Here is a 26,114-nt window from a genome sequence, read left to right on the forward strand (position 1 = left end):
TTAGTACTATATAGTACTGCAATGGATAGTGCTGTCATTACTCACATCTTAAACATCTAGATGCAATGAATACACAGAACGAGCGCAATAACAAACCCAAAGTTCTTCAGCATTGTATTTTAATTGAATTTGAAAACCTTGACATTTTTGTATCTTCAGTGGAAACACATTTTCATATGTAGCATAGTCTTGTGAAATACACAGTACATAAACTGTCTTTATTTAATCCTGATCAGTTCCACAGGGCTAAATTGTATATTGCTCCAATATAATCTATAAACAAATAATTGTTCAAAGTATTTCTGTTCCATTGATGTCCTTTTCCATTAATTTTCTCCCTTCAGAATAGGCAACAATTCACCACTTTCCTTTAGTTCCTGTAAAGAAATACACAGAGCGATTATTCTCTATGTACATTCTGTGATCATGCTACCAAGATTTCAACAGGCGCAGTTTACGGGGAAGGAAATCAATCCTCTGGCTATTAAGGGAATGCACGGGATGACCCACTAGAGGTCCCTCTTGACCAAGACACTGAAGTTCAAAACGTTGTATTTAAATTCTGTGTCTATTTAGTTAGAGAGGGAACTTATTCAGTGAAAAGATAACCAATTTTTTGAAGGTGTATCATCAGCTTTACCAGGTAAATCCCCTGGTATCTCTCCTTCCAGGTGTAATTCAAGATATATTTCAGGCATACACAAAATTTTACAACATCCAAAATGCCTCCCATAAAACAAAAAAATGACCATCTATAGGTAGATCTTGTTAGTACCACACAATAAAAAAACCCGAAGATGGTAAGAGATTATGTAAGAGTTCTAAATAAGAGGTGCTTGCTCATGTTATCTTGATGATTTAAATCCAAATTATAAAGCCATTAACTTACTAAAGAGACAGGTAACACCAGAAATGGTTTTAAAACAACATGTTGTGGAGTATATATTATTTTCCCGCATCTCAAGAGAAACAACTGTCTCAATCTTATTCCGTATCATGCTTTAATTACAGAATGCATTTTAAAATACTGACAACATTCATCTACCCGTAAAGTTAGTCAGCGTGAACTGAATACAGTCCAACAATGCAAATACACATATTTAAATACCAGTGAGAGAAGTCTTTTGCAGCATCTCTGCAACGCCTAAGACTATACTTACTGATCACTGAAATAACCCCCACACTTGTTAAATAAATAAAATTAAAGTAATCTATATAATTTAAGTAATACCAGTATTTTTAGAACTAAATGAGATTTATTGATTGTATCTTCCCAGGAGTTCCAATGTCTGAGGAATTGGCTATAAAACATTCAGACAAGAATGGGCTCAAGAGTATTTGGGGTTTAGAACACTGTGCCTGCTCTGTTACAAAAATCAAAAACCACAGTAACAGATGCAGATCTATTTTTGTTGCTTCAGGGTCTGTTCAAACAACTACAATAAACCTTACTTTCTTCCAGGAATGAGACTGTTCGCTAGGAAAAAATGTCTCGCCCACCTTATTTGAGAAAAGCAATGTCAGAATTAAAACCAGGAAGAGAAACCTGTAAAAATGCACCCATGGGGTAAAAATGGTCTTTACAGTAACAGTAACTGACTGCTGTCAAGAAAATACATTTCGCTGCTAAATCTTGGCATATGAGAATGCTAGAGATTTAGAGCTCCTTTCAACTGTATGTTGAGCTAATAGAAGTCACAGTAAAAGTAACCAAGTCATTCGGTTTCAAGATCTGGGGTCACTACACAGGAATTTCTGTATATTATGGGCAGAAAACATTTCTCCAGTTTTAAACAAACGGACAATTTACATCTCAAACAAGATTCTCCCATTCCTACCTTAATAATATCCAGCCCTCCAACAAGTTCACCTTTCACATATAATTGAGGATACGTCGGCCAGTTTGAATAGGTTTTTAATCCTTGCCGCACCTACAAAAAATAATCTTAAATGTAAACTTCAACTTCAGTGAAAGCAACAACGAAATCGTTAATGACGGAAAAACTTAATTACCTCTTCATCTTCCAGTATGTCAAATGTTTCGTAATCAACACTAGAAAAAACAACAACAAAGTCATCTACTGTGGAGCTTTGCAATGCAAGACCCCCAAAAAATCAAAATGGGTATGTTTACAAGACTGCTTCCAAATCACTCAGAATTAACAGGTAATAAGAGGTAAAAAGCCAATGACTCATGCACCAAGAACTGTAATGTAAAAAATGTGTAGTTTCATGGGAAACACATGATGACAGCGTAATGCAGTAAGCCATGTCGCTTAGGCTCCAATTGGCAAAAGTGTGTTCAAAGTAATTCTGTTCACACAATATTAGTTAAAAAAAAAAAAACGACACACATACTTCAGAGGTTTTCATTAAGGAATCAACCAGCTGCAGCTATTTCACCATCTCCATATACTACTTGTGGAAAACCACAAAAATTCACACACGCCTGTGTAAATTTGATTTCTGGTCGATTCATGTACGAGTTTTGGTATGCAACTCCTAGTATTGTAAGAACCAGGACTCTTCAGTAACCAGCAAGAATGTAGATTCCTGCAACTGGGCACGGGTTAGGGGCAAGGAACAATGACTTGAGTAACTGCTATTTATTTCCAAGTTGTATATTGATATACAGTTATCCATTATCTCAAAAAGCCCATTCTATCATCTAGTAATCAAGAGAACTGCTTAACCTCTAAGCAGCACTACAAAGGAAACAGGAGTTTATTCAAAGGCAGAGGCTACTAATCTCCCTCACTACAGAAAGAACCGCTTTGAAGAGGCAAACTGAGGCTAGGTAACATGAGAGGCTCCAAGATTAAGGAAACAGATCAAGAGGGACCTCTCTAAGAAGAGTTGCTTATCTGAGTGGAAGGGTTCCTTTCATGTCAACAATCACAGCAAAATCAGAAAAAATTCACTGTTGCAATAGACTCCTCAATCCAAGCAAGACAGGCACTACATCGCAGTGCTACAGCAGCACAATATCTGACACACCACATTTGACTTGGTATCAAGTGAGTGTAGGCAGTGATTTAAACTATGGGCTTCTAAAAAAGATACTTTAAAATACTCTTAAACAAAGAAAATTATATTTGGGGAAGTATTCTACCAATATTTTCCAAACTCTTTATTTATAAAATGTAGTTTTTAAAACAGAACTAGCTATCTGAATTAAATTTAAAAAAAAGAAAAAAAACACACTTACGTACCCAGTATTATTTAAGATTTCTATAATCTGCTTGCTGAATCCACATTTTGCCACCTAGAATGCAAAATACATGTGTTAAAACATATCTACTATATTTAATCCACAAAATTCCAGGTCCTCAAGCTACACTACAGCTATTACCAATTTATTGCTAGTGATGACCTTACTGGAAGAGCAATACTGCTAATCTCCTTTTAATTCTTCTTTATATTTTTTGAGCTTTAAACAGTACTGAATGTCTCTTTCTTCACATACTCTGCTAAAATAAATCACAGAACCCCAGACTGGTGGGGGTTGGAAGGGCCCTCTGGAGCCCCCCCAGTGCCACCCCCCGCCAGAGCAGGGGCACCTCCAGCAGTGGCACAGGACACCTCCAGGCGGGTTTGGAATGGCTCCAGAGGGGGAGACTCCCCCCCTCTCTGGGCAGCTGTGCCAGTGCTCTGCCGCCCCCACAGCAAAGAAGTTCCACCTCATGTGTTGATGGAACCTCCTATGGTCACGTTTGTGCCCGTTCCCTCTTGTCCTGTCACGGGGCACCACTGCACACAGACTGTTCCCCCCCCGGCACCCGCCCTGTCAGTATTGATAAGCGTTGATGAGACCCCCCCTCAGCCTTCTCCTCTCCAGACTGAACAGCCCCACGGCCCTCAGCCTGTCCTCAGCACAGAGATGCTCCAGTCCCCTCCTCATCTCCGTAGCCCTTTGCTGGACCCTCCCCAGCAGTTCCCTGTCCCTCTTGACCCGGGGAGCCCCGAACTGGACACAGTGCTCCAGATGTGGCCTCCCCAGGGCAGAGCAGAGGGGGAGGATGACCTCCCTCCACCTGCTGGCCACACTCTGCTTGACGCCCCCCAGGATGCCACTGGCCTTCTGGGCGACCACAGCACACTGCTGGCTCATGGTCATCCTGTTGTCCCCCAGCACTCCCAGGTCCCTTTCCACAGAGCTGCTCTCCAGCAGGTCAGCCCCTGACCTGTACGGGTACATGGGGTTATCCCTCCCCAGGTGCAGGACCCTACACTTGCCCTTGTTGAACTTCATAAGGTTTCTGTCCACCCAACTCTCCGGCCTGTCCAGGTCACGCTGAATGGCAGCACAACCCTCTGCGTGTCAGACACCCCTCCCAGTTAAATGAAAACATTGAGAATATTAAATGCTTTCCTTAGTTGTGGTGAACCTCTTTCCCAGGTTTGACAATACTATCTTGAAAACTAGTTAGGCTCGATTATTTTCTGAACATTCAAAAAGCCAAAGCTATAGGTAGGATGGTGTAAATGCCTTATATGCATTTGTGAAATAGACAGGGTTTATTTTGAGACATACAATACCCTTTACTTTCCATTCTGGTGAGAGTAGCAACCTATGAACAACTGATAAATAGGCTGCATGGACAGCAACTCCCAACTGAAATTAATGAATTGAAAGTATCTACTGCAAGCTCTTCATATTAACAGTATAAGGACATAGAACACCCATCATTTTTTTTAGACATTGAAATTTTCATCCAGACTATCCCTTCTTATTGGTGATTTTAGTCCATCAGTAGCTCAAGCAAAATCAAACCTCTTGAGCAACTTGCCCAAACTCTTGCTTTCTTCAGGCAAGACACAGGTTTTATCGGAGACAGAAGACTGTTTAGAAGACCTACACCCAACCAGCTCACCACCTCTGTTTCCCTCAGTCAGCATAACCCACAGGGTTCCAGTGGCTACCAAACGACTTAGTAAAACAGCCTATTACACTCTTAAAAGTATCTGTTGTTAATACACAGAGAAGGCTCTGGGAACAAATGAGAAAATTAAATGGAAAGACAAGACACATGCGTGAGCTCCATCCCCCTACCCCTGTACCCCTTTAAAAAAAATACCATATGGATGACTCTCACAGCATGCAATCACTAACTACAATTACTGTTTAGGGTACACCACTTCAATGAAAAGTCTGAGTTAGGCGCCATTCAAGTAATTTTGACAGGAAGAATCGCAGTGCCTTGATGTTCAAAAGGGAACAATTTATCCCCTGGTTACTCTGAGTATGCAACACAAAGCAATAGACTGACCTTTCGGCTTACAGTCATTTGTTATTATTTTAATCCTCACTGTTAGCAGTTGTCTGTCTTCAGTCACTATCTTTATTTCAGTGAGCAGGATAATTAAGTGCAGCTTAAAGACACCTGGCATAGACCATGTGAGAAAAAGAGTGGATCACTTATGGTATGTGGCATTATACTTTAGCCTTAAAAATACCTAGCAGCTTTTTTCGAATGCAGCTGTGAAAGCATAATAAAATCAGAGAAATTAAAAAGGATAGGGGATAGGACACCCAGCCCAATTAGGTCAACAGAGGGAAGTTTCAAGAAATACGCGTCCAGAGATAAAGTTTTGGGCAACAGTCAAAGCATACGCCTCAAGTCAGATAGCCATCAGGGGTAAGCGCTCAGAACATCAGAAGCAAATCCATTATCTGCAAAGACAATCAATAACCAAGACCAAAAGGACATACACAATTCTTCCAGTCATTTCTGAATTGTAGATCAATTAACAGACATCACTGCAGGGCATCAAATTCCCTGATTTTACTCTAAACACAGCTATCAGCATTTTAGCAATATATTTCCATCAGGTAAAATAGGGATTTTAGAAGCACCAAATAAAAAGACAAAGAACTAACTTCCCAGCACCATTAATCTTCACTAAGCAAGGAAAAGAAGATAATTGTCACTGTTTAAAAAGCTGTTTAAATATAGTGTAATATAACTTAATCTTACCTGTTTGCTACCCTTCATGAAAAGCATCACAGGAGCTTTGTTGATCAAGGTTTTAAGCCTACAGAAGGCAGGAAATAGAAAGACATAAACCAGCTCAGTTATTACCTCAAGCTTTGTTTCAACAGGAAAACAAAGAGTTTATAAGTTTAAGGAGAAACATCATTTTAGGGTATTTTAAATACAATGTCTATATTTTCTGACATATTGCTTTTTCACATACTGAATGTAATACTTAGAATTTTTCATTCTCCATGAGGGAATGTCTTTTGCAGAGTAAGAGCTGTACCTATTGTCCAGCAGTCATAAGACGACCTATGGATTTATGGATTAAGGACTTACCGCTACTGAAATTCAGGAGTAGGTCTCTTTTGCCCCATTGTTCCCTGTCGACTTCTGGTCTACCCACACAACCCTCAAACTGCCTTCCTTTCAGGAAAGGTTTTCTATGCCAATTGATGGCAAAAGTTAGCAAAGACTCCTGTCCAACAGTCTCCTGCTAAGGGCAAATGGCCCTCTGTAAAATGCATAACAGGTGATCGTGTTCTGTAAAAGGTCGCTTTGCGTGACTCGCACAACGCAAAAGGATTCCAGACTAGAGAATCCAGGCTACTTGCAAAATAAAACTAAATGAAGTTTTGTTGGTGACTTACAATCTTTGCACATGTGAACCTCAAACCAGTTTTTCCAACCAAGTTGTCTCGAGGTTAAAAAGCAACAGCGACGCTAACTTCTCCAGCAAGGGTGAGCTACGGTAATCTGAGCTGGTTCCCTGGCTGCTGGATCTGTTTTGCGAACCCAAGCTGACTTCCAGCATCCATTTTCAAGGGTATTTAAGAACACACAATTATTTGATGGGAAGAGATCAAACATGGGGTAAAGGAACATAATTTACCATTAAATAGAGTCTACTACTGATATTCCTTCATTTTTTAAGTCTTAACATGTTTGAATAACTACCGCATAGGGTTTTCCTTATGAGTGACTGACAGAGTGAATGTAGTTTGAAAGAGGCGTCAGTTGCTCAGAAGTCAATATGAGATTAGCTACAAAGAAAAACTAAGCTATGTCACGGAAAAAGAACTTTCCCATTGTCATCAGAAAAGAAACCTCAGCTAATAAAGAAACAAACTCCCACTAAAAGATGAAGAACAAACCAGGCAATAGCAGCTACGTGTGACTAGCCTGGTGAATTTTTAGCCAGTCTGCCTTCAGGCCACTTCTACATCAAAATTTGATACAATTGATAAAAACTTCACAGAGCCATTCAAAAGATGCTGCTGTTGCTCCTTTAGGGAGACCTTTAGCTATACCAACAATTTTCATCTATTAAAACACATTAGGTAAGCATTTCACATTACCCTCTTTCCCAAAAGAAGACTAAGCAAAGCAAAAAAAAAAAACAACTATGTATGAATTCAATAAAGTTGCAGCTTATGCAAGTTAGCAAAAAGTAAAGAATAGACTAAAGGAAGCTTTCTTCAATAAGTTTTTAAAAGGCCACACTGAGGCAATCTCTTCTTTGCCCGCAATTTAATCTCAAACTACAAAACATGACCATTTTTTGCAGCCTTGGTGAAACAATTTACAAATTGCCCTACTAGAGGAACGGAAGGTAAACCTCAGCCATAGAACAAATTAAAAAGGGAATTACTAAATACACAGCTGTGAAAGTAAGTATATTTTATCACCATATGGAAACGGCTTGCATTACATTATTTCTCTACTGTGCTGAGAAGGCAAAAGAACAAGAGCCAGTCCCAGCTAAAGCACTGCAAAACTTGCTCTTAGCATCCTCAGACAGCGAGAGGGAATCTATGCTAACATATTTGCCTTCGAGGTACAAGCCACCTTCTTGATAAGCCAGCCCCCCTTTGCACATCTTAATGGCACTATTCACATAAAAACTAGGGGGGAAAAAAAAAGCCACAACTACTAGTAACTTCTCAAGCTGAATGACTCGTCAGATATCTGGAGCTTGACTGCCTGGGGCACGTCAGAATTTCAAACAAGAATGAATCTTCAAATGGGAAGGTTAGAGGAGGACAAATTGGTTTCTAGATATTACATCTGATTCAGGAAGCAACACACTTCCTACCGATGCACCATCCATTCATGTTGCCAAGGTGAAAGAAAATAGGAACTGAAGGACATGAGTAATCAAGAAAAATGAGGAGACAAGCCTAGGTATTTTCTCCAGTGACATCGCAGTTGTGAAGTCTATACCAAATGAAGCTAACAAAAGCTACTAATGTTTAAAAGATTATTTTTTCAGTTATCTTTAAAGAATAAATTCTTAAAAGAGAGACAAGAAGGAATCTATATATTCTTGCTATAATTAAAAATTAACAAGATACAAATATAGTAACTAAAGCCTATTGGAACAGTACAGCTTAATACATATACAACAGTATAACTTTATATTAAGTGATGCTTACTGTATAGAAAATGGAACATACTAAACAACTGCAGGAGTTCTGTAATTAAAAAAAAAAAAATCTTGACACGCTTCTCAAAGTCAAAGAAGAGGAATTTATATAGGGGGGTCCCCCTATATAAATGGACATACAGGAAACCTCAAAATTAGACACCCTTAAAATAACAACATAATACATCACACCTGTCCTCCAACTTCTGTGCCTTCGGACAGACTGTGTCCAGCTCTCCAGATGCCTCAAGTTCCTAGGGAGATTGGGGAGAAGAAAAATCAGACACAAAACCCAAGAAAAATGTGCTTCTGACAACTAACAAGATTAAGAATGTCTGTTTCTAACCTTGACAATATCAAGTCCACCTATAAGCTCTCCAGCTACATACAACTGCGGATAAGTTGGCCAATTAGAGTATGTTTTCAGCCCCTGACGAACTTCTTCATCAGAAAAAATATCAAAACTGCTAAAAGAAATACCATGTTTGTTCAATATCTCCACCATTTGTTTGCTGAAACCTGCAAACACAAAAAGAGGAATTACACATAACTTTAAACAAAGCATTCCCATGTCTGTACTAAACCTTTTTCATTTAAAAAATGAAATTCTGCTAGATAGTAAGTTCAAAACAGCTCTAACATGTTATTCTTTGCTCTGTCAATATCCTCTAATAATATAAAGGGGTAAAACCCATACGTATTACTGGAATTACAAAACCACAGTACATGGACAGGTTGGTAAGTCTGGTGCTTCTCTATTTAGACAGCTATACAGTAACCTTCATACCCGGGTCTCTGTTGTTCCAAAATACAACTAAAGCAAAGATAAATGCATTCCCTTTTTGTCTTTTCCAGCTCTTCTTCATTTAGCATTCATAAAGAAGAAAAGCATCTCAATGACCATAACAGCACCCTCAGCAGCCTTCTTTTCGTTCCTCTAACTGCACATCACGCCCCCTGCCCCTGTCATTTCTTCCTCCAGCTATTGCTGAACTTCTCCTACACCAAACCTGCAGGAAGCGGACACACAAAGTGGGAACCAGGATCTAAACCCACTACTGTGTCACTAGTTTAACTTCGAAACTTGGTGTTCATAACAGTTTCTACTACTTTTGCTTTTAGAGCATGTCCTTTCCTACTTCACGGTAAAAGGCAGATTCCTTTCCATTTTTTTTAAACTCCTTATGTTCACATGTGTACTTAATGTTATTTTAGTACCTGTGTGACACTTTCACAGCATGTTTTGTTTACCTTCATGACAGACCTCCATTATGTCCTACTCTTGACAACACTATCTCAGCAGGATATTAAGCACTGAATATTATGATGTAAACATCCAGATTTTGTAAGTTTATTAAGTGGCTGACCTTAGGAAAAAAAAAAAAGTTTCTCCCTTCTGGAACTAAGCATCTTTTTCCTAAGAAAATTATTACGTTATTGGTAAAAAGTTGTATGTATAAGAATTGTAGTACTATAGATTTTACAGTCTATAATCACCTAAATCTTCTTACACAAGAGGGAAACCCCCACAAAATTTCACTTTCAAACAATTCTCCTTCTACTCTATTTTAAATTCACCATTCTTATTAAAGCAAAACATTAAAATGATTAAAAAAAAAAGATAAATCGGGTTTTAAAGCATTAGTCTCTACAGAAAGTCTTCAAAGTCACTTTGAAAACCAAACCACACACACACACACCCCCACACACCTAGGCTGTACCCTTTATGCCAACAAGTCCATTTGTATTGCCACAGAAGCCCAAACGGTCCTCCAGAGAAGATATCAGCCTACGGGAGGTTTCACAGCATACTACAGGTATTTACTCCATAAGAAAACAGAAGAGAAGAGGTCTGCTGTACTTTAGAACGCAAGGAAGGCAACAACTTGATCTTTAGGACCAATGATCAACTCTTGATTCGCAACTCCGCTATGCCTCCACAACCTATTTGCTCTGCTATGAAAATTAAGCCAATCAGCAAAAAAATGCTAAGTGCATTGCAACACATTAAAAGATTTTGGAATTTTGCTTCATTTCTAACGTGTGGTCTTTAATCCTAAATTATTTCAACACCTGCCACTGGCTTTCATGCACACCCCTTCTAAGGACATTGAAGCCTCCTAGACAACACTATCATATGGTTTGCAAAAAGGATCCATGAGAATTTGGCCATAAATCAATGCGATAATAACGTGTGATTTATACCTTTGCCAACTCATTCTGTTTTGGATTCAAATGCCCTTGCAGTCCTACCAATTCCCTCAAAGAATCCCAACAAAAGCTGGGCAGACAAATGAAAACCTCTATACAAATATTAAAAAAAAAAAAAAAGACAGACAATGCTTAAAGGCTTTAATAAAGGAATAAAAAAAGTAAAGAAGCTTTAAATGGGAAAAAGAATCAAAGTGCCATAGAAAAATAACCTTTGATTTCAGCTTGCAAGACCACCTATTAGTTTTTGAAATATGGATTTTTACTACAGCTTTCTGCAGTTTTCATGATCCGCAATTTATTGAGATATGAAGTAGCTGTATTTATATGTATGGCATCTTAGTTGCTTTTCTTTCTACAACTGAAGTGTTAAGTTCATGTACAGCCTGAAGTAAAACACAGATTCTGAAATTTTTCATACATCTGGGAGTTCATTAGTAAACAGCTAAAGGCTGATTGCTGATGGTTATTCCATCGCCAATATATTAACTCATTTCTACTGTAAGGAACTGGGGAAAAAAAAAAGCTTTATTTTAGCTGTAGGCAATTACATGCAAACTAGAAAGATTGATTGGTTGTGTTTCATTTTGAAGGGTTATGGTAACAGTCTGGAAGTGTTATGCTTAGGGATAAAGTGCCAGAAGAGCTTTACTTTCATAACAAAAGATTTAAGTTGAATTTCTGAAGAAATGCCATGCATGCATTACAAGGAATAATTAAACTGCTAACAAAACGATTTGAGCAGTTATCTAGACTATCACAAATGCCACTCCAGATGATAAAAAAACACCCTAAATAAATTATGGTATTGATGAAACAAATAAACAAACACTACCGCAGTCCAAATGAATCTACTGAAATAATACAACATATGCAGCAACCACATACGATTGCCAGTAAACACACAGCTGAGCAGACAAACCTTCCTTTGCACTATGCTTCGCTGACTTTTCCAATGAAGAAATTACGAACTACAAGAAGATCCCAAAATACACTGCTGGAGAGGGTTCCCTCTACTTGCCAACTGCACTAGAGACTCGAGTGAACATTTATTATTTGTATCAAAATAGACACAATTCAAACATCTTCACCTTTAAACAAGCATGGCTCCTTTTATTTAATTCTATTTTTATTATTCCTACTGCTATCATAAAAGATCCATATTATCTTTGACAAAATGGTAAATTACCTTCATCTTGAAAAAGATTTTGTCTATTCTAGAAAGTTTAATGGACCCAACTTACTAACATTTCTCAACTACTGCCAAAACTACCACAGCAGTCCAAAGCAGGCACGGTATTTAACTGCAAAACTAAAAGCTGTAAGTTCAGATGATTTCATTTCACTACCTTTTAATACCTCCAATTTTAACACATACGTCTATTTAGGTGAGTACCTCCTGTACACTTTTCATGGGTTACTCAGGATCAAGTGTAAGAACTGAAAGCTTGAAGAAATATCTACTTTATCATATTAAGACATGCAAATGAACCCGTGTTACACTCTTAAGTCACTTTCCATATTGAGTTTATGACAAAGTACCTAACTAACCTTAACCTTTGATGCCTCAACATCATTTTGGGTTTTGGTGTGGTTTTCTTAAACAGCCTCACACTTCTCTCCCATCAGAAATTCAAACACATGAAAAACAGTAAATGATCTTTTTCTCTACATAGCGTTAAGATCTGCCTAGCGTTCTGCTCAACGCCCTTGAGAAAGCCAGCTCTCTGCTGAGCACCCGCAGAAATCCGAAGGAGAAACGGTGTGCCAGCACTGCCAAGCTGAGGCAGAGGCTGGGTCGGGTGTAACGGAGAGCCGGGGCGCAGGAGCAGTTCGGGGGAGACTCACCACTGCCTACACCGCCTGTGGTCACCACCGACATGGCAAGAACCACGCTCCACGCTGACAGCTTGCCAGGAACCTGCCAAACAACTCACAGTGCAAGCACAGCAGGTTCACCAACAGTAGTGCTACATAAGCATCCAATGCAGCCTAACTTAAAGCACACGTATCTGAGTGACCTACGCTGTAGACACCCCAAAGGTACTTACAAATCTCTCAGCAGCTCATCAGAGCAGGGCTTTATACATACAGTATTATAGGATGCATCAATGGATGCACTTCACAATAAGCCAAAATTTCCATTCCTAGAAAATTATATATAAATCCCTATGGTAATATATAGCTTCCACGCACCTATAACCATATTGTTACATAATAAACAAATACAGAATCATCTTTACATAAATAGCTGGAACTTCATCAGCTCTACACAGGAGCAAACGCCTGTGCACAAACTGCTAGAATCCCAAGCTAATACACAACAGCGCAATCAAAGTTCTGAAGTCTGCAGTTATTTCTGAAACTGCTTCTACTGAAGTGATTCTGGAACTCACTAATGCATTGAAATGAAACAGCAGCCTTGAAACTACACAGTGAAAAAGACGGGGGGGGAGGGGGGGGAAGGTGTACAGATACCAATACAGTTAGAAGCCTAACACAGTATGGGAAGCCTCAGTACATACAGGATCTTCCACCTGCCCTCATATTGCTATAACCATTTTACAGCAACATCTGAAAAAGCAGATTGTAAAATAGCATACAAACATTTTAAAAGAAGCTGAAAGCACACTTCAGGGCAGAGGCAATAAGAAAAGGTGGACACAAGCTGCAAGTAAGTGCTTCAACCACCTGAAGTAGCCTGGACCGAGTTGGAAGACTCCTCTTACTGCCAGGGCAGGATTACCCTCTACTGTGCATGGCCCACACTGACACGTTTGCCATGCTTTAACCACTACTTCTCTTTCAAATACTGTTTCATGACTTTTACATATCACTCTTCCTTCTTGGAAAGGGCAGCATGCACTATACTAACCTCCCTCTAATTAACAGCGCTTGACAGACAGACTCTCCCTCCTTTCCTGCCCAATATACACTATATCAGCCCAAAGCTTCTCTCTGTGCTCCAACCCAGTTGGGTCCACCCTGCAGCTTCACCACTGTTACCACTCTGCTCAGCTCCCGCATCTGGCAAGTGTCGGTCCTGACTCAAAACTACCTGAAGTTAATGAGAAGGTTCTTATTTACACTACAAACCCAATCCTCAATTTCAATAACTAGAACCAGACAGAATGACATAAATAGCTCTCCTGCAGTAGAATGCCTTCACAGATACCCTGCAAAATAGAAGAGGCTGTTTGACAAGTCACGTATCACAAACCTGCATTATTCTCACTTCACCAAATCAATGCGTCGCATATTATCCTTCCCTTTCCCCCTTTTAAGAGTATGTGGTGATACTACAGTTTGAGGCCTTCCAGATTGAGATAAATAGACAGAATGTGTAAAATCAGTTTCTTTTAGGTCCTTTTACACTATTTTATCCATTTTCCTTTGCATAGTTCACCACACAGTTTCTTTTGGAAACTTCCTGGACACACTCCAACAGAAAGCACAAGCAGCAGCTACGTGGCGATGTCTGCACTTGAAACTTAACTGAATTTAATACTTCAAACTGTGGTGAGATCTTCCATGGCTGGAGCATTAGCAGTGCGTGCACGCTGCAGATATTTGGCAATTATGCGAATATAGCATCAATAAATCACCACAGCATGCCAACAGGTCAACCCAAGCACTCATGGACTGCTGACCACACACGAGAAGCACTGCTGTCTCTAGGGTGCCCCTGCTGAGCCCATACCACAAGGGGGTCAAGAAGAATAGTTCCTTGAATCCTCATTTCCCTCCTCAAAGTGTTTTAAACTCATTTAGTTCACGAGCGTGTCTGCCATCATATAGAACAATTTATGAGGAATCTTTCAAGCCTGTGCATGCTACTGTAATTCAGGCACAGATGGGACAAAACAAGTATTTCATTATTTGCTTTTAGACACAAATAATTGAGGGTTTGCATGGCAACTTAGCTTTTAATTAGTTATCATCTCTTTATTGGTTCCAGAAATATATGCCACAGGCCTTTCCTTCAGGAGCTTGGCTGTGAGGAGCTGGCTACTGCTAACCCTTTTCTTATCCTCCTGTTATGTTTCACAATCCCTTCATCTCTTTGGCCCAGCAATGGAGTTGATATGATCTATCCCACAGGATACACATTTGCTTAGAAAAGTAATCCAATCTTAATCATCTCCTGCAGAGAAGTAACTGTAGAAGTTGTAACATTTGATCTCTATACCAATTTGGGGAGAGAAAGGAGGTAAAAGAAGTCAATGCAACTTTTTTCCCCAGTGCCTTTCCATCTCCTCAGTTTCAGAATTTTATAATTATATCTTATTGCCACTGTCCTCAGAATAAGACATTTTCAATCTTCTCATTTTAAGTGAAGCTCTGGAGATGAGGAATGGTTGGTTTTCCACACTGCTTTTTGTTCCTTGTTTTTTCAAGATGGAACGTGGGCCTTGGGGAACAAGCGTATATGAAAAAACAGCACAGAAACTAGCAGCTAATATTCACTTCTGTAAGATACCAGTAGAAAAAGGCCATGGGTGGGTTAGAAGCAGGCTGACAATCAAAGATAAACTTTAACAAAGGCAGGCAAGTAGACAACCTGGAAAGCGTTGTGTTGTTAATTGCCAAAACGATGGCCCCCAGAGCTACACTGGAACAGGAGGAAGCCATAACCAGACAAGGGCTGCCAATAGCGCTGTTTGGTCGAGCAATCCCCATCCTACATCACTGTTGCTCTTCTGTTTACCTCCTGCAGCTCACTACAGAAGACCCTGCAAAATTAGTTCTGTAATGCAACTTCCTGGGACTGCACGAGCAGGAGGACAGCAGCTTCACAGTACTGAAAAAATTTGGGCTTTAACATTTGTTCATCTGCTTTCGACATAGATCAACCCTTCAAGTTAGGTAGGAACCAAGCACTCTAAACAGTGAGCAAGGGTCAAGAGCACTAGGTTTAAGAAAAAGGCATTTCCACTGTACCAGAAACATGCTACTGGTCTTTCAATTTTACCAGCTAGGACAGTTTTATTTTCTTTTTCCAAATGGGAACAGTAATCCCAGATATTAGTCAATTCTTGCTATTCCTTGCATTGAAACGTTCTCTTCAGACTATTTTACATTTTCAGCTTGTAACTTAATGCACAAAAAATGTCATGAACAAACACTGAGCTACCTTGGGAACAGTGTCCTAGTTCAAGGATAGCATTGCACATCGCATACTCTTTAGAAAGCCCCTAATCTCTGTGATTCCATTTTCAAAATTTAACTAAGGGAATAGCAATTCTCTAGCTGCTTATAAGCAATGTGACAATACTCTCATTAATGTTTCTAGGTGTACCTCCCCAAAACTGAGTAAATCTGACAAGTAGCCCAAAGCAAGTGCTGTCACACTGAACGCGAACTTCAGAAAATCCTTACCACAGCGAGGTTCTTTTGGCGACCCTTTCATAAACAGCATGCAAGGGGCAGCATTGATGAGTTTCTTTAGACGCACATTAAGATCTTCTTTTGCACTGTCATTAGAGCCAGCAGAAACAGAACTGCTGGACGCATGGCGCTGCACTTTTTTGGTCAGCTCTGGAGCATGTGCACCATCTAATCTGTCAACTTTCTGAGAATTCTAAGGAAACCAAAACACAGGCTCGTGTTAAAGGATTAAATTCAGAATCTGTACTGTAATAAAAAAAATAGTAAAACCACTATATAAAGTATAGATTTTCAGATGCAGGATGGATTAGTGTATTGATCTTTTAGCCAGACTTTAGTTCCAAGACTCACATCATTCTGTTGGCTGGCTACTGCTAATGCTAGTGAATTTGCTATCAGAAGAATTTATTAAAAAAAATATTTTGAATTTTATTATTGCAGGCAAGCGTGACCCAAATAGGCTTGTAATTTCTATCAAACAATTATTTACTTGGGTTTCTGCCATGTTGTAGAACTATAGCTAGATAAGGAAACACTACTGAAAATTTTTTGACCCAATATAAGGTATGACAGCTAAAATAACTATATAAGAATCCCAAAGCAATTAAGGAAGCTCTGAAATATTACATTTAAAGTGCAAGAACCATTTCTATCTACTTGTTTAGGTTTCACTGGACTGATGTAAATTAGAAACATAAGTTTCTTCACTGAGAAAGTTCTTAAGTTTCTGCTCTTCTGGTAGTAGTATTAAAAAGGTATACATATTAACAGCCCATATGGAATCCATTTTCTTTTAAATCCATTTTCTCTTACCTTAAAGAATAAGAACGTTGGAACAGAACTAATTCCGTATTTTTCAGATACTTCAGGCACAGCTTCAGCTTCCAGCTAAAAAAAACAAAAAACAAAACAAAAAGATTATTTTCGTAATCTTCTTTAAAGTTTGACTGTGGATGTCAATCCTGTCTAGAATGTTCTTCTAGGCATTTTATACATTTAAAAAGGATTTGATGCAGAAGTTTGTGACACATTTGCATTTAAATGATACTCACTGGGTTGGCGTGTCATCCACTGAGCCTACACAGTGTCAAAACAGGTTCAGAGGTTTTTATTTTGTTGCACATTTCAAAAGATGCCCGAAGGCTACGAATAAAATTTTTGGTGCACTAGTGACCTAGTAAATTTTCAATCATATGCAGCTACTACTATATTGAAATCCATAAATCATTGACCCCAGTTATGTCATGATTACAGTGCTTATTTTCTGCCCACAGCAATTCTTGCTGTTTGCTCTATTGACTAATTTCAAGGGGCAGTACATCACGACTGACATTTGCAGCCTTCTGCAAATTATGAAGAAAAAAAGAGAGTGTTTCTTCAATAAGCTATTGATGTCTACTAAATTTTATTTTTAACTCCTGCAAGGCTGCCGAGTATTGAGTGGCAAGCTTATTGAGATTATTGGCTCTAAAATCATTCAGCATTCAAACACGTACCTTGAAATTACATAATGTAGTAATTTGCCAAGAAAATATATCTTCTAATTAACTCAATTTTTTGATTTTCCATGCACAGGCTAAAAGCTTACTTGAGTGACAGAAGATCTAGTACGAGATTAAGACACTAGTTCTGTAACAGCTGCAGAGTTAATGGTTAAAGAAGTGGTAATAGATCTGTTTCAAGCAAGCCTGCAATTCAGTGTACAGAAGAAAAAGCCTCAAATTCTTATTTGACAAACCATACATTTCATGAACAAGCATCAAGAGAACTACTGAACAGTTTGCTCCTGCCTGCCCCTGTCCATCCTTACACATTTTAGAAAATACTGTGACTGTTCTCACTATTAACCAAAACACAGTGAACCTCTGAATATTTTAGTATTACACCATGTTTCAATTTGCTCCAACTATATATGCTCTTAATGAACTCACTAAATTCAGAAGCAACCCAGAAGAATAAGTCAAAAGAGTTCAGGCTTCACCTCTATTTTTGTAAAACAATGTTCCAACAGGATCAACCGAGAAACTAAAGTATAAATTGAAAACTGTAAACAGATTCCAATTATCTATTCTCTTTCAAGTGGCAAATGATTAAATTACTTCTACCTATAATATTCGTTTTCTTTTCCAGTAAAATTTCCTACTTACTTGGATACTTATGTTCCACTCTGGTGAGGTTCACACATACAGAACAGATTTAATTTCATATTTCAGTAACTTGCTCTTATTGGTATAACTTTCAAAAAAAACGTTTCTGTTTCTGGATATAGACACACTTTCATTGTAACCACGGCAAGGATCTTAGAGTTAGGCTATGCAACAACTAAAATGAGAAACTGAATTCAGAAAGACTTCAAGATTTGTTGACAATTTTGAAGTTCATTTCATTATTACTTAGCTCTTTTCTAGAATGTGTTTATGATTTGCAAGGCGGTACACTACTCTTGGTGGTCATCTGTAACCATTGATGAGTTCTTGCCAATTAAAAGGCAGACTCTGGCTATTCTGGAATACAGACCAAAATCCCACAAAGATCTTCCAAAATCAAATACGCTCCCCATGAGAAGCCCCTCCCCCAAAAAAAAACATATCAAGAAAATCCACCCAAGTCTTTCAGTAGCTTATTTTCTCTAAACAAGTACACCAGTAATATTGGGGCTGGGGGGGGGGGGGGGGGGAAGTTGCCATTATCTTCGTTTTGCAAAACTCGATCACTTCAGAACCTTGTTATTAAAAAACAACTTACAGATGGATAATAAGGGTTATAAATAAATAATACATTAATATTAATAATAAAGAGGCAACTGAGAGTTTTCAAATTTTCTTGGGCCTACCACAAGCTATACCAGCTCTATGTAAATTTAAGCATCTTGAATTTTCAAAACATTGAAAATTAGCCTTTTGAAGCTTTATACAATAAAATACTACCATTCAAATAGCTCTGTCCTGTTCCACAGAGAGAAATGCCAACTGAGAGAGGAATCATTAAAAAAAAACAAAAACCACACAAAACCTAAAGGCTGTAAGAAATCAAATTAAAACACTCACACACAGCTGGCTGCTCCATTACTCCCTGCCCTCATAATCACAGAAGTGTCTCATTAACAAGAGAAAGTTGTTTTAAAACGAACAGCATGTTGAAGTGCATTCATTTTTCCCTCCACACTGGTTCTCTAACTAGGACGTGTGGACGATCTCACAAAAATATAGCATTTCATTTGTGTTTATCCCATCCAGCACTATACCATTGTCATCTTATGAGTGACAATGTTGCACTGACTTAAATTCACCTTCCTTTAAACTTCATGAAGATTACTGTATCAGAGAGTAAACCTCTCTGATAATGAAGTATCAGAGAGAAAACCTCTATGAATTCTGCGATCTATTTAGCTAAGCAATAACATCACGGGAACAAATGAGATCTCCAGCACACATGAAAAGAACAGTGTTGCCAAATTAATCTCAAATCCACACACAAAAATCATGCTTTAAAAAGGTGGCTATCTACAGAACTGAGGGACTGAGACATTGCAGGCACAGAGAAATTTAAAAGCCTATTTGTTAGATGGAGTAGCTAGTGAAAAAACTCCATCATTGTATCTTAGCAGACCGATTTCTAATTTTTTTTTTTTCTTTAAACACCACAATAAAATGAAGGTGTCATTTATGCTTGCAATACGAAGTTTGGAAATACGAACGTAGACCTTCCATCCCACAGATTTTCGATGCATCTCTTACATATGTTCAACTCACACCTTTAAACGTGAAGCCATAAAGGAACTTCAAAACCAACTTTACCCATATTTTGTAATACTTTACTCACACTTTGTAATAATGGCTCTCCTCTATTTAAAACAAGCTCAACTCCCTGACTTACCTTCACAAATGTAACCTGCGTGTGTTCCTTTGCTAGTGCCGCCATAACCTCATTCATCTGAGCACACTGAGGAGCCCATGGTGCCCAAAAGTGGACAACTACAAGGGACCTATTAAAAAAAAAAAAGTAACAGCATTTATTTTTTAAACAGAATTACACAATGTAAAAGTTTGATATGCCATGCCAAAAAAACCCACAGACAAACAAAAAACAAATAAACAAAAAACCCCACCATCTTCCTGAAAAAAAAGAAAATCAAAACCAGGAATGTTTTCTGTGACTTGCACAGAGGAGGACTTTAATAACTTTTCTGGAAACATTCCCAAACCCAACCAGCACGGTTAAAGTAATACAATACAAAGAAAAACGTCATCCTGAATTACGATAATAAGAGATTATTCCATAAGAAAGTCAGCCAGGAAGGAAAAAAAAGCAGAAACACTAAAGATGAAGTCATACACTACAGGACGCAGGCCAAACACTCGGAACGGCTCTTGGGCATCCCACATCTCTTCCCAGGGCAAGAGTTCCATCTTCAGAAGCTCTGGGAGCTCCAGAGCTCAGCAGCTTCACGCTAGAGGCTGCACCATTGCTTTTCTCCTCTCAGTCCCACTATTGCCTCTTTACTGCTTGTCCAGGAAATAAGGTAGTAACTTTTCAAGTCTACTGGGACTTTTCTAAAGATACAGTATTCTTACGCCAATATATTATTTTCTGCTTTTATTAACTTCAACTTCTCATTCCTCTTCCAGCTTCACTAAGGTTTCCTTGCACGTTTGGTATTAATTATACACAGCATTTAAAGATGTGAAGTCACATGTGTGAACAGAAATCCCATCAAACCGGGTACCACAAGGTAGTCCTCATGAGCTTAAACAAACCTGCTTTGACCGTAACAGCAACAAGATATTTGTATCTAATTTTCAATTCCGTTTTCCAGTTTTGCTGAAGCCAAAACCACTACATAATAGGGGTAAGGAATAAAAAGACATATAATGTACTAATTTTAATCTACTTAGAAAGACATATAGAAATCAACACAACCATACAGTAGAAGCTACTTAGGGTCTTTTATTACTAAATAATGGAACTTCAGTACACATTTTTAGTAGCTATGCAGGCAGCATGACATTCATACTGGAACAGAAGCTGTGTTATCTGACCACGTACTCTGAATACAGTGCTAAACTCAATTCAGACACAGAACTTTAAAATTCATAAACTTGATTTCCCAAAGCAATTCTAAGAAGTTTTGGTAAAAATATAATAGAATAGCCTCTTTTTTTTTTTTTTTTTCCTCATCATGCCATCAGTCATAGCATGGCTCTGCTTTTAAACTGATTGAAACTGGCAGAGTTTACAGACCAGTAAAAACTGAAATTGCAGAAAAAAAAAAAAAAAGAGTTGCCCTGTTCTGTAAGTGCCAGTCTTGCAAATTCAGACCTGAGCTCAGGAACAGTTCAAAACACCTTTTCCAATGCTGTCATCTGTATAGATTCTTCCAACACTCTTGTATACAAGTCACCACCAGCAATGATCCCAAAGGCAAACCATCTCTTTTTAATTACAACAAAGTAGCTGCATGCTGCTTTGAACTTATTTCACTGCTCACAGCTGACACTAGGAAAGGCTCAGTTAAGTGATTTACTCTTTACTTATAAATGGGATTAGATACAGACTTCTTAAGAAAGCTGAGACTACAGCTCACTGCTCAGAGTACAACCCTAACTGCAGAACTCTGTTTCAGCATGTAAACTTTTATAACAATGCTCTTTGCAGAGCCCAGCTACAGAGCAAATACAGAGGCAGATAATAGCACAGGTAGCTCATGCAGAAGCTTTACCTCTTCCAAACGTTACTACAGCTGTCACCTCATCCAGACACATTTTAATTAAGACTTTTGAGCCAACGGCAACAAGCACTTGGAATTGCTGTTCCCATGCTGCAACCACCATTTTTTGCCACAAAGTGACAAGGTGAAAATAATTAGGTAGGTTGGGAGACAGGAGGGAGTTATTTATATATATGAGAATATCCAGTCACAAGAAACAGAAAATTTTAAAATGAAAAAAGCAACAGAAGTTCAATATTTCAGAAGACAGACCAAGCTCTGATGCAGCGAATTCTCAAGAGCTTTGCTCCAGGACTGGTCTTCCTGTACTTGCACACCACATCCATCATTTGAAATACCAATTTTGAGACCTCCTCCAATATCATTCTTAACATATGCACTGTTCACTGACAACGTGAAGAGCTCAGAGAAGTTGTTAAAAACGGATCAAGGATGAACAAAAATACTTTTTTCTTTAAATCAATTTTTATGACAAAACAGGCTAATCTACTTAGATCTACTACTGCTTTTATAATTACAGAGAATGAAGTTGTCAAGCTGTCATTGCAACTGCAAAATGCCTGTATATTTACAAATATAACTTTTACATCTGTTAGACTACAAGTAAGACAAGAGAATACTTCCACTGGCTAAAAACAAACAGTTGAAGAAAGGAGAACAGAGAACATAAAAGTAGTATAGTGGCTACACATCAGGCCAAAGTCCTAATAAATAACTCGATGCATTTTCCTTCCACTAACTGAACGCAGCAATGCATGCTCTTCCCCTACTACCAAGAAGTATTTCACAAGTGCTCCATTTAATTTAGTAGGCATAGTGGGACACCTCTGACCACATGAATGTCAGCTCACGACAAGCAGAAGAGGAATAATCACATGGTTATTTAATATTCATTCCATCAGAGCCTTTTCCTTCCTTACCAGCATATAGCTGCAATGCACTTAAGTTTTATCTTCTTGAAGAACATACTTTAAATTAATTTGCAACAAGAGTTTGGGTTTTAGGGTTTTTTTGACCGCTTCATTTACCGAACAAGTCTAATTTTGCAACTAGACTCCCCTCTTTGCATTTCTGTACTTTAATTTAAACTTGAAAACTATCAAGAGTAATTCAAAACATTACGAAAGGAAGAAAACAGAGTTAGCAAAATGAAGCACATAAGTGATTCTAAACAAAGTATTTCTTACATTCAATCAAGATATTTCTAAACATTCTACCATTACAAAAAGCTTATGACAAGTCCCAGAGTTTCTCTTCCCGTATGATTTTATATTTCACATTTGGGGAGAAAAGCTGTGGGCTCCAAAATAAAATTAACTTTAATATAACTTTTTTTAAACTTTAGTAGCGGAAGAAAAATCAGAAGGACATACCACACATTTTCCATGATGAAATAAGAAGCCCAAAGTCTTCTATAGTATGTAGTGTAGTATTTTCTAAGTATTTATAATCTCTCTGACAGGCAACCCAAGTTACTTGGTTTTACAAGTTCATTTTCCCAAAACATAGTCTAAGTAACACAATAGATTACAGAGCAGTAACAGAAGTGGTTCAATAATTTTGAAGACATTGGCTCAGTTCATCTTTTGCAACCGTAAAATCTAGATGCATTTTGAAAAAAATTAAACCCTGAAATTTACACTTATTCCATAACACAAAGCTTCCCAATACCTTGATGTCGGAAAGATTCATTTTCCAAAACAAGAACTGCTGTGAAATTAAGTGTCAACATAAAATGCTGGCAGTTGCAATGACAATTCTATTAGTTTGGAAAAATAAGGAATCCCATTGGAAGAAAAAAAAAAAAAAACAAAAAAAAAAAACACCAAAAACACACAACCAAAAACCAGTAAAACAGAATTAAGCCTAGCCTTAAAAATTCTGCAGATTTTTTGTTGTAAGCTTTATCTTTATCTATCTTACCTCCTTGAAGAAACTTTCTCCTCTCCCACTTTACTAAGTGAATGTTTTAAAATACTTTTTTTACCATTAATTTTCAAATTCATTTGATAACCTAAATATAGAAAGTATCTTAAGTCAGCTAATGTATATTTTTAAAGTTCTACCACCACCCAGAAATGGGGAGATCATTAAAAAAAAATAATAATCTATGATTTGATGGATTTGTTATGCTCTGCGAGTGCAGCTTTGTTGGGTTTCTTAGCAGTAACAGAAAACAAAACCAAATATTTTGAAATTAAGCAAAGAGTTATCAGTACTATCAATTCCTCTTAGGACCAAAAACACATGCATAAAATAATCAAGTCTGTTAAAGAGAAAACTGAATGACATTATGTGGACAAAAGGAATGAGAAAATTACTGAGGGCTTTGTTGAAAATAACTTCAATATATATTTTCATTTCAAATATATATAATATACATATATATTTTCATTTCAAATTTTTCAAATTTTTTTCATTTCAAATATTTTCATTTCAATATGTCTCAGTGAGTGTGAGAGTGTGACTTTCCGCTGGGATGTCCCCACACAATGCAGCTGAATAGTAATTCCAGAAAAGAAAACTGAAGGTCATGCAGCAAGTTTCAAAGAAACCAGTTTCTTCTTCCCATAATCAAAACTTCCCCATGTTTCTTTATGCTGCCTCTAAGAATGTGATGCTGGTAGTTTCATCATTCTTTTTAAACCACTCATTTAAATCACTTTTCTCTCCTTATTTGTTTAAAGGCCACTTGCTAATGCAGCTGTCAAGTGACATGGAAATGTTCTTCATACAACATCTTATTTCAATGTGCCTTACAAGACCTAATTAAATACATACTCAGCTAGTGAATTAAAAGATATAATAATAGTTACCACACCTTTGATTCAACAAGACAAACAAGCAAAGCTCATAACCAAACCTGTCTTTCTTCAGTAAGGCACCCGAGTACCCGCTCATCTTTAATTGCGGTAGTAGCTACTGTGACTTTCCTACCAAAGTGATGCATGCGCATGGTTCTCCCCCAAAGGATCAGTGCCCAAGCCTTCCAGCACCAGACCAAGAGCCACTGCCCAGTGGCTGCAGAGAATCAGTGGTCCATGCTGAGACACCAATGGGAAGAGAGCTCTGTTACTCATTACTAGAGCAGAACACCTGATTAATGAGAAAACAGCCCTGTTACATGGGAGCTGAACAACTTAGTTTTGCATTGTTTCTCCGTAAACAACCTCATACTGCTGTTTCCATTGAAAATGCTGTACGGTCATTGTTTTGTTGACACCTCCTGGCTCAGAAGAAACAAAAAATAAACTCGGTTTGCATGAAAGTTCTGTTTTGCATAATTTTCCTGCCAATCCGTCCATGGAAACTTCCCGTCCCCTGCAGCAGGTTTTGCAGCTGCAGAGCTCCCCCACCCCCGCCCCGGCGGGCGCCTGAGCTCTCCTAGAGACTCTTAAGCTCCACCTGAGGAAAGGGGTGCTTAAAAAACAATCTGCCAAAAAAAAAAAAAACTAAGCCCTTCTCAGCTCTATGGGTTTTGTGTTTTTTACTTCCCCGCGAAGGTTTTATTCAGCTCTGAGGCAGCACCGGGCCTGTTCCCCTCAGCAGTCACCGCCTTTCATAGAGCTCGGGCCAAACACGCGGCGGCAGCGGACCCCGCTCCCTCAGCACCCGGCAGGCCGCACCCCGGCCCCCATCCCCGCCGGCGCCCTGCCTCACCCATCCTTCTGCTGCAGCAGCTGTTGGAACTGCTCGGCGGAGTCCGCCACCGCCACCTCCCCCGCCGCCATGGCCCCGCCGCCGCCACCGCCGCCGGAAGGGGGAGAAGCACCGAGTCACGTGGGGACGGCTCCGCGCATGCGCCACAGTGCCCGCGCCTTCCGCGCAGGCGCCGTCCTCCCGCGCAGGCGCCGTGGCGGCACGGGCCCGGCGGCGGCCATTTTGAGCCGGGCCGGGGCGGGCCGGAGCCCGGCGGGCCCCGATTACGGTGGGACGCGGCAAGCGGGGACTCGCCGTCCAGTTTTACTCCAATATCTGGTCGATATTCAGCCCGCTGAAAGGAGGGTATTCCGCGGGCTGTGATTTGTGGGTGCCGCTTCCCTGCCCCTTCACAGCCCGTGGTGGCGCTGAGAAATTCAGGAACATAAATCTGAAGATGATACACTCGTATACAGCAATGAAGGCGTTTTGGTAATGGGGCCGGTGTTTCCTTATCCCCGCCTTGCTGCAGGTGTTAATGGCTCTGCATGGCCGTAATCTACTGGTAACAGCAGCTGAAAGCAAAACCTCAGACTGCTTTATCGTTTGTGTCCTGTGTTTTGCATGCCTGAGGGGTATTTTTAACTAAAATCAAAAAGCTTAGCCAGTGCTCTATCTAAATTTAAAGCTTACTCCAGTACTCAAAAGGTTCCTGTTCATGATACAATTACGAAACTAAGACCAC

The 26,114-nt window shown here is 39.0% G+C and overlaps 1 protein-coding gene across 1 annotated transcript; it reads right to left on the bottom strand.

The window, feature by feature from the left end:
- Positions 1–25,493, bottom strand: GLRX3 (glutaredoxin 3). The gene is made up of 11 exons (XM_082486498.1): positions 25,391–25,493; positions 19,879–19,987; positions 16,816–16,890; positions 15,994–16,195; positions 8,750–8,922; positions 8,596–8,657; positions 5,979–6,036; positions 3,213–3,265; positions 2,014–2,053; positions 1,839–1,931; positions 1–377 (listed from the first exon to the last, which is right to left on the bottom strand). The coding sequence occupies exons 1-11, from the start codon at positions 25,459–25,461 to the stop codon at positions 327–329; spliced, it is 987 nt and encodes a 328-aa protein (XP_082342624.1). The 5' UTR covers positions 25,462–25,493; the 3' UTR covers positions 1–326.
- Between the last annotated feature and the right edge of the window lie 621 nt (positions 25,494–26,114).

This window comes from Vanellus vanellus (assembly GCF_965231255.1).
Source record: "Vanellus vanellus genome assembly, chromosome: 7".
NCBI classification, from domain to species: Eukaryota; Metazoa; Chordata; class Aves; order Charadriiformes; family Charadriidae; genus Vanellus; species Vanellus vanellus.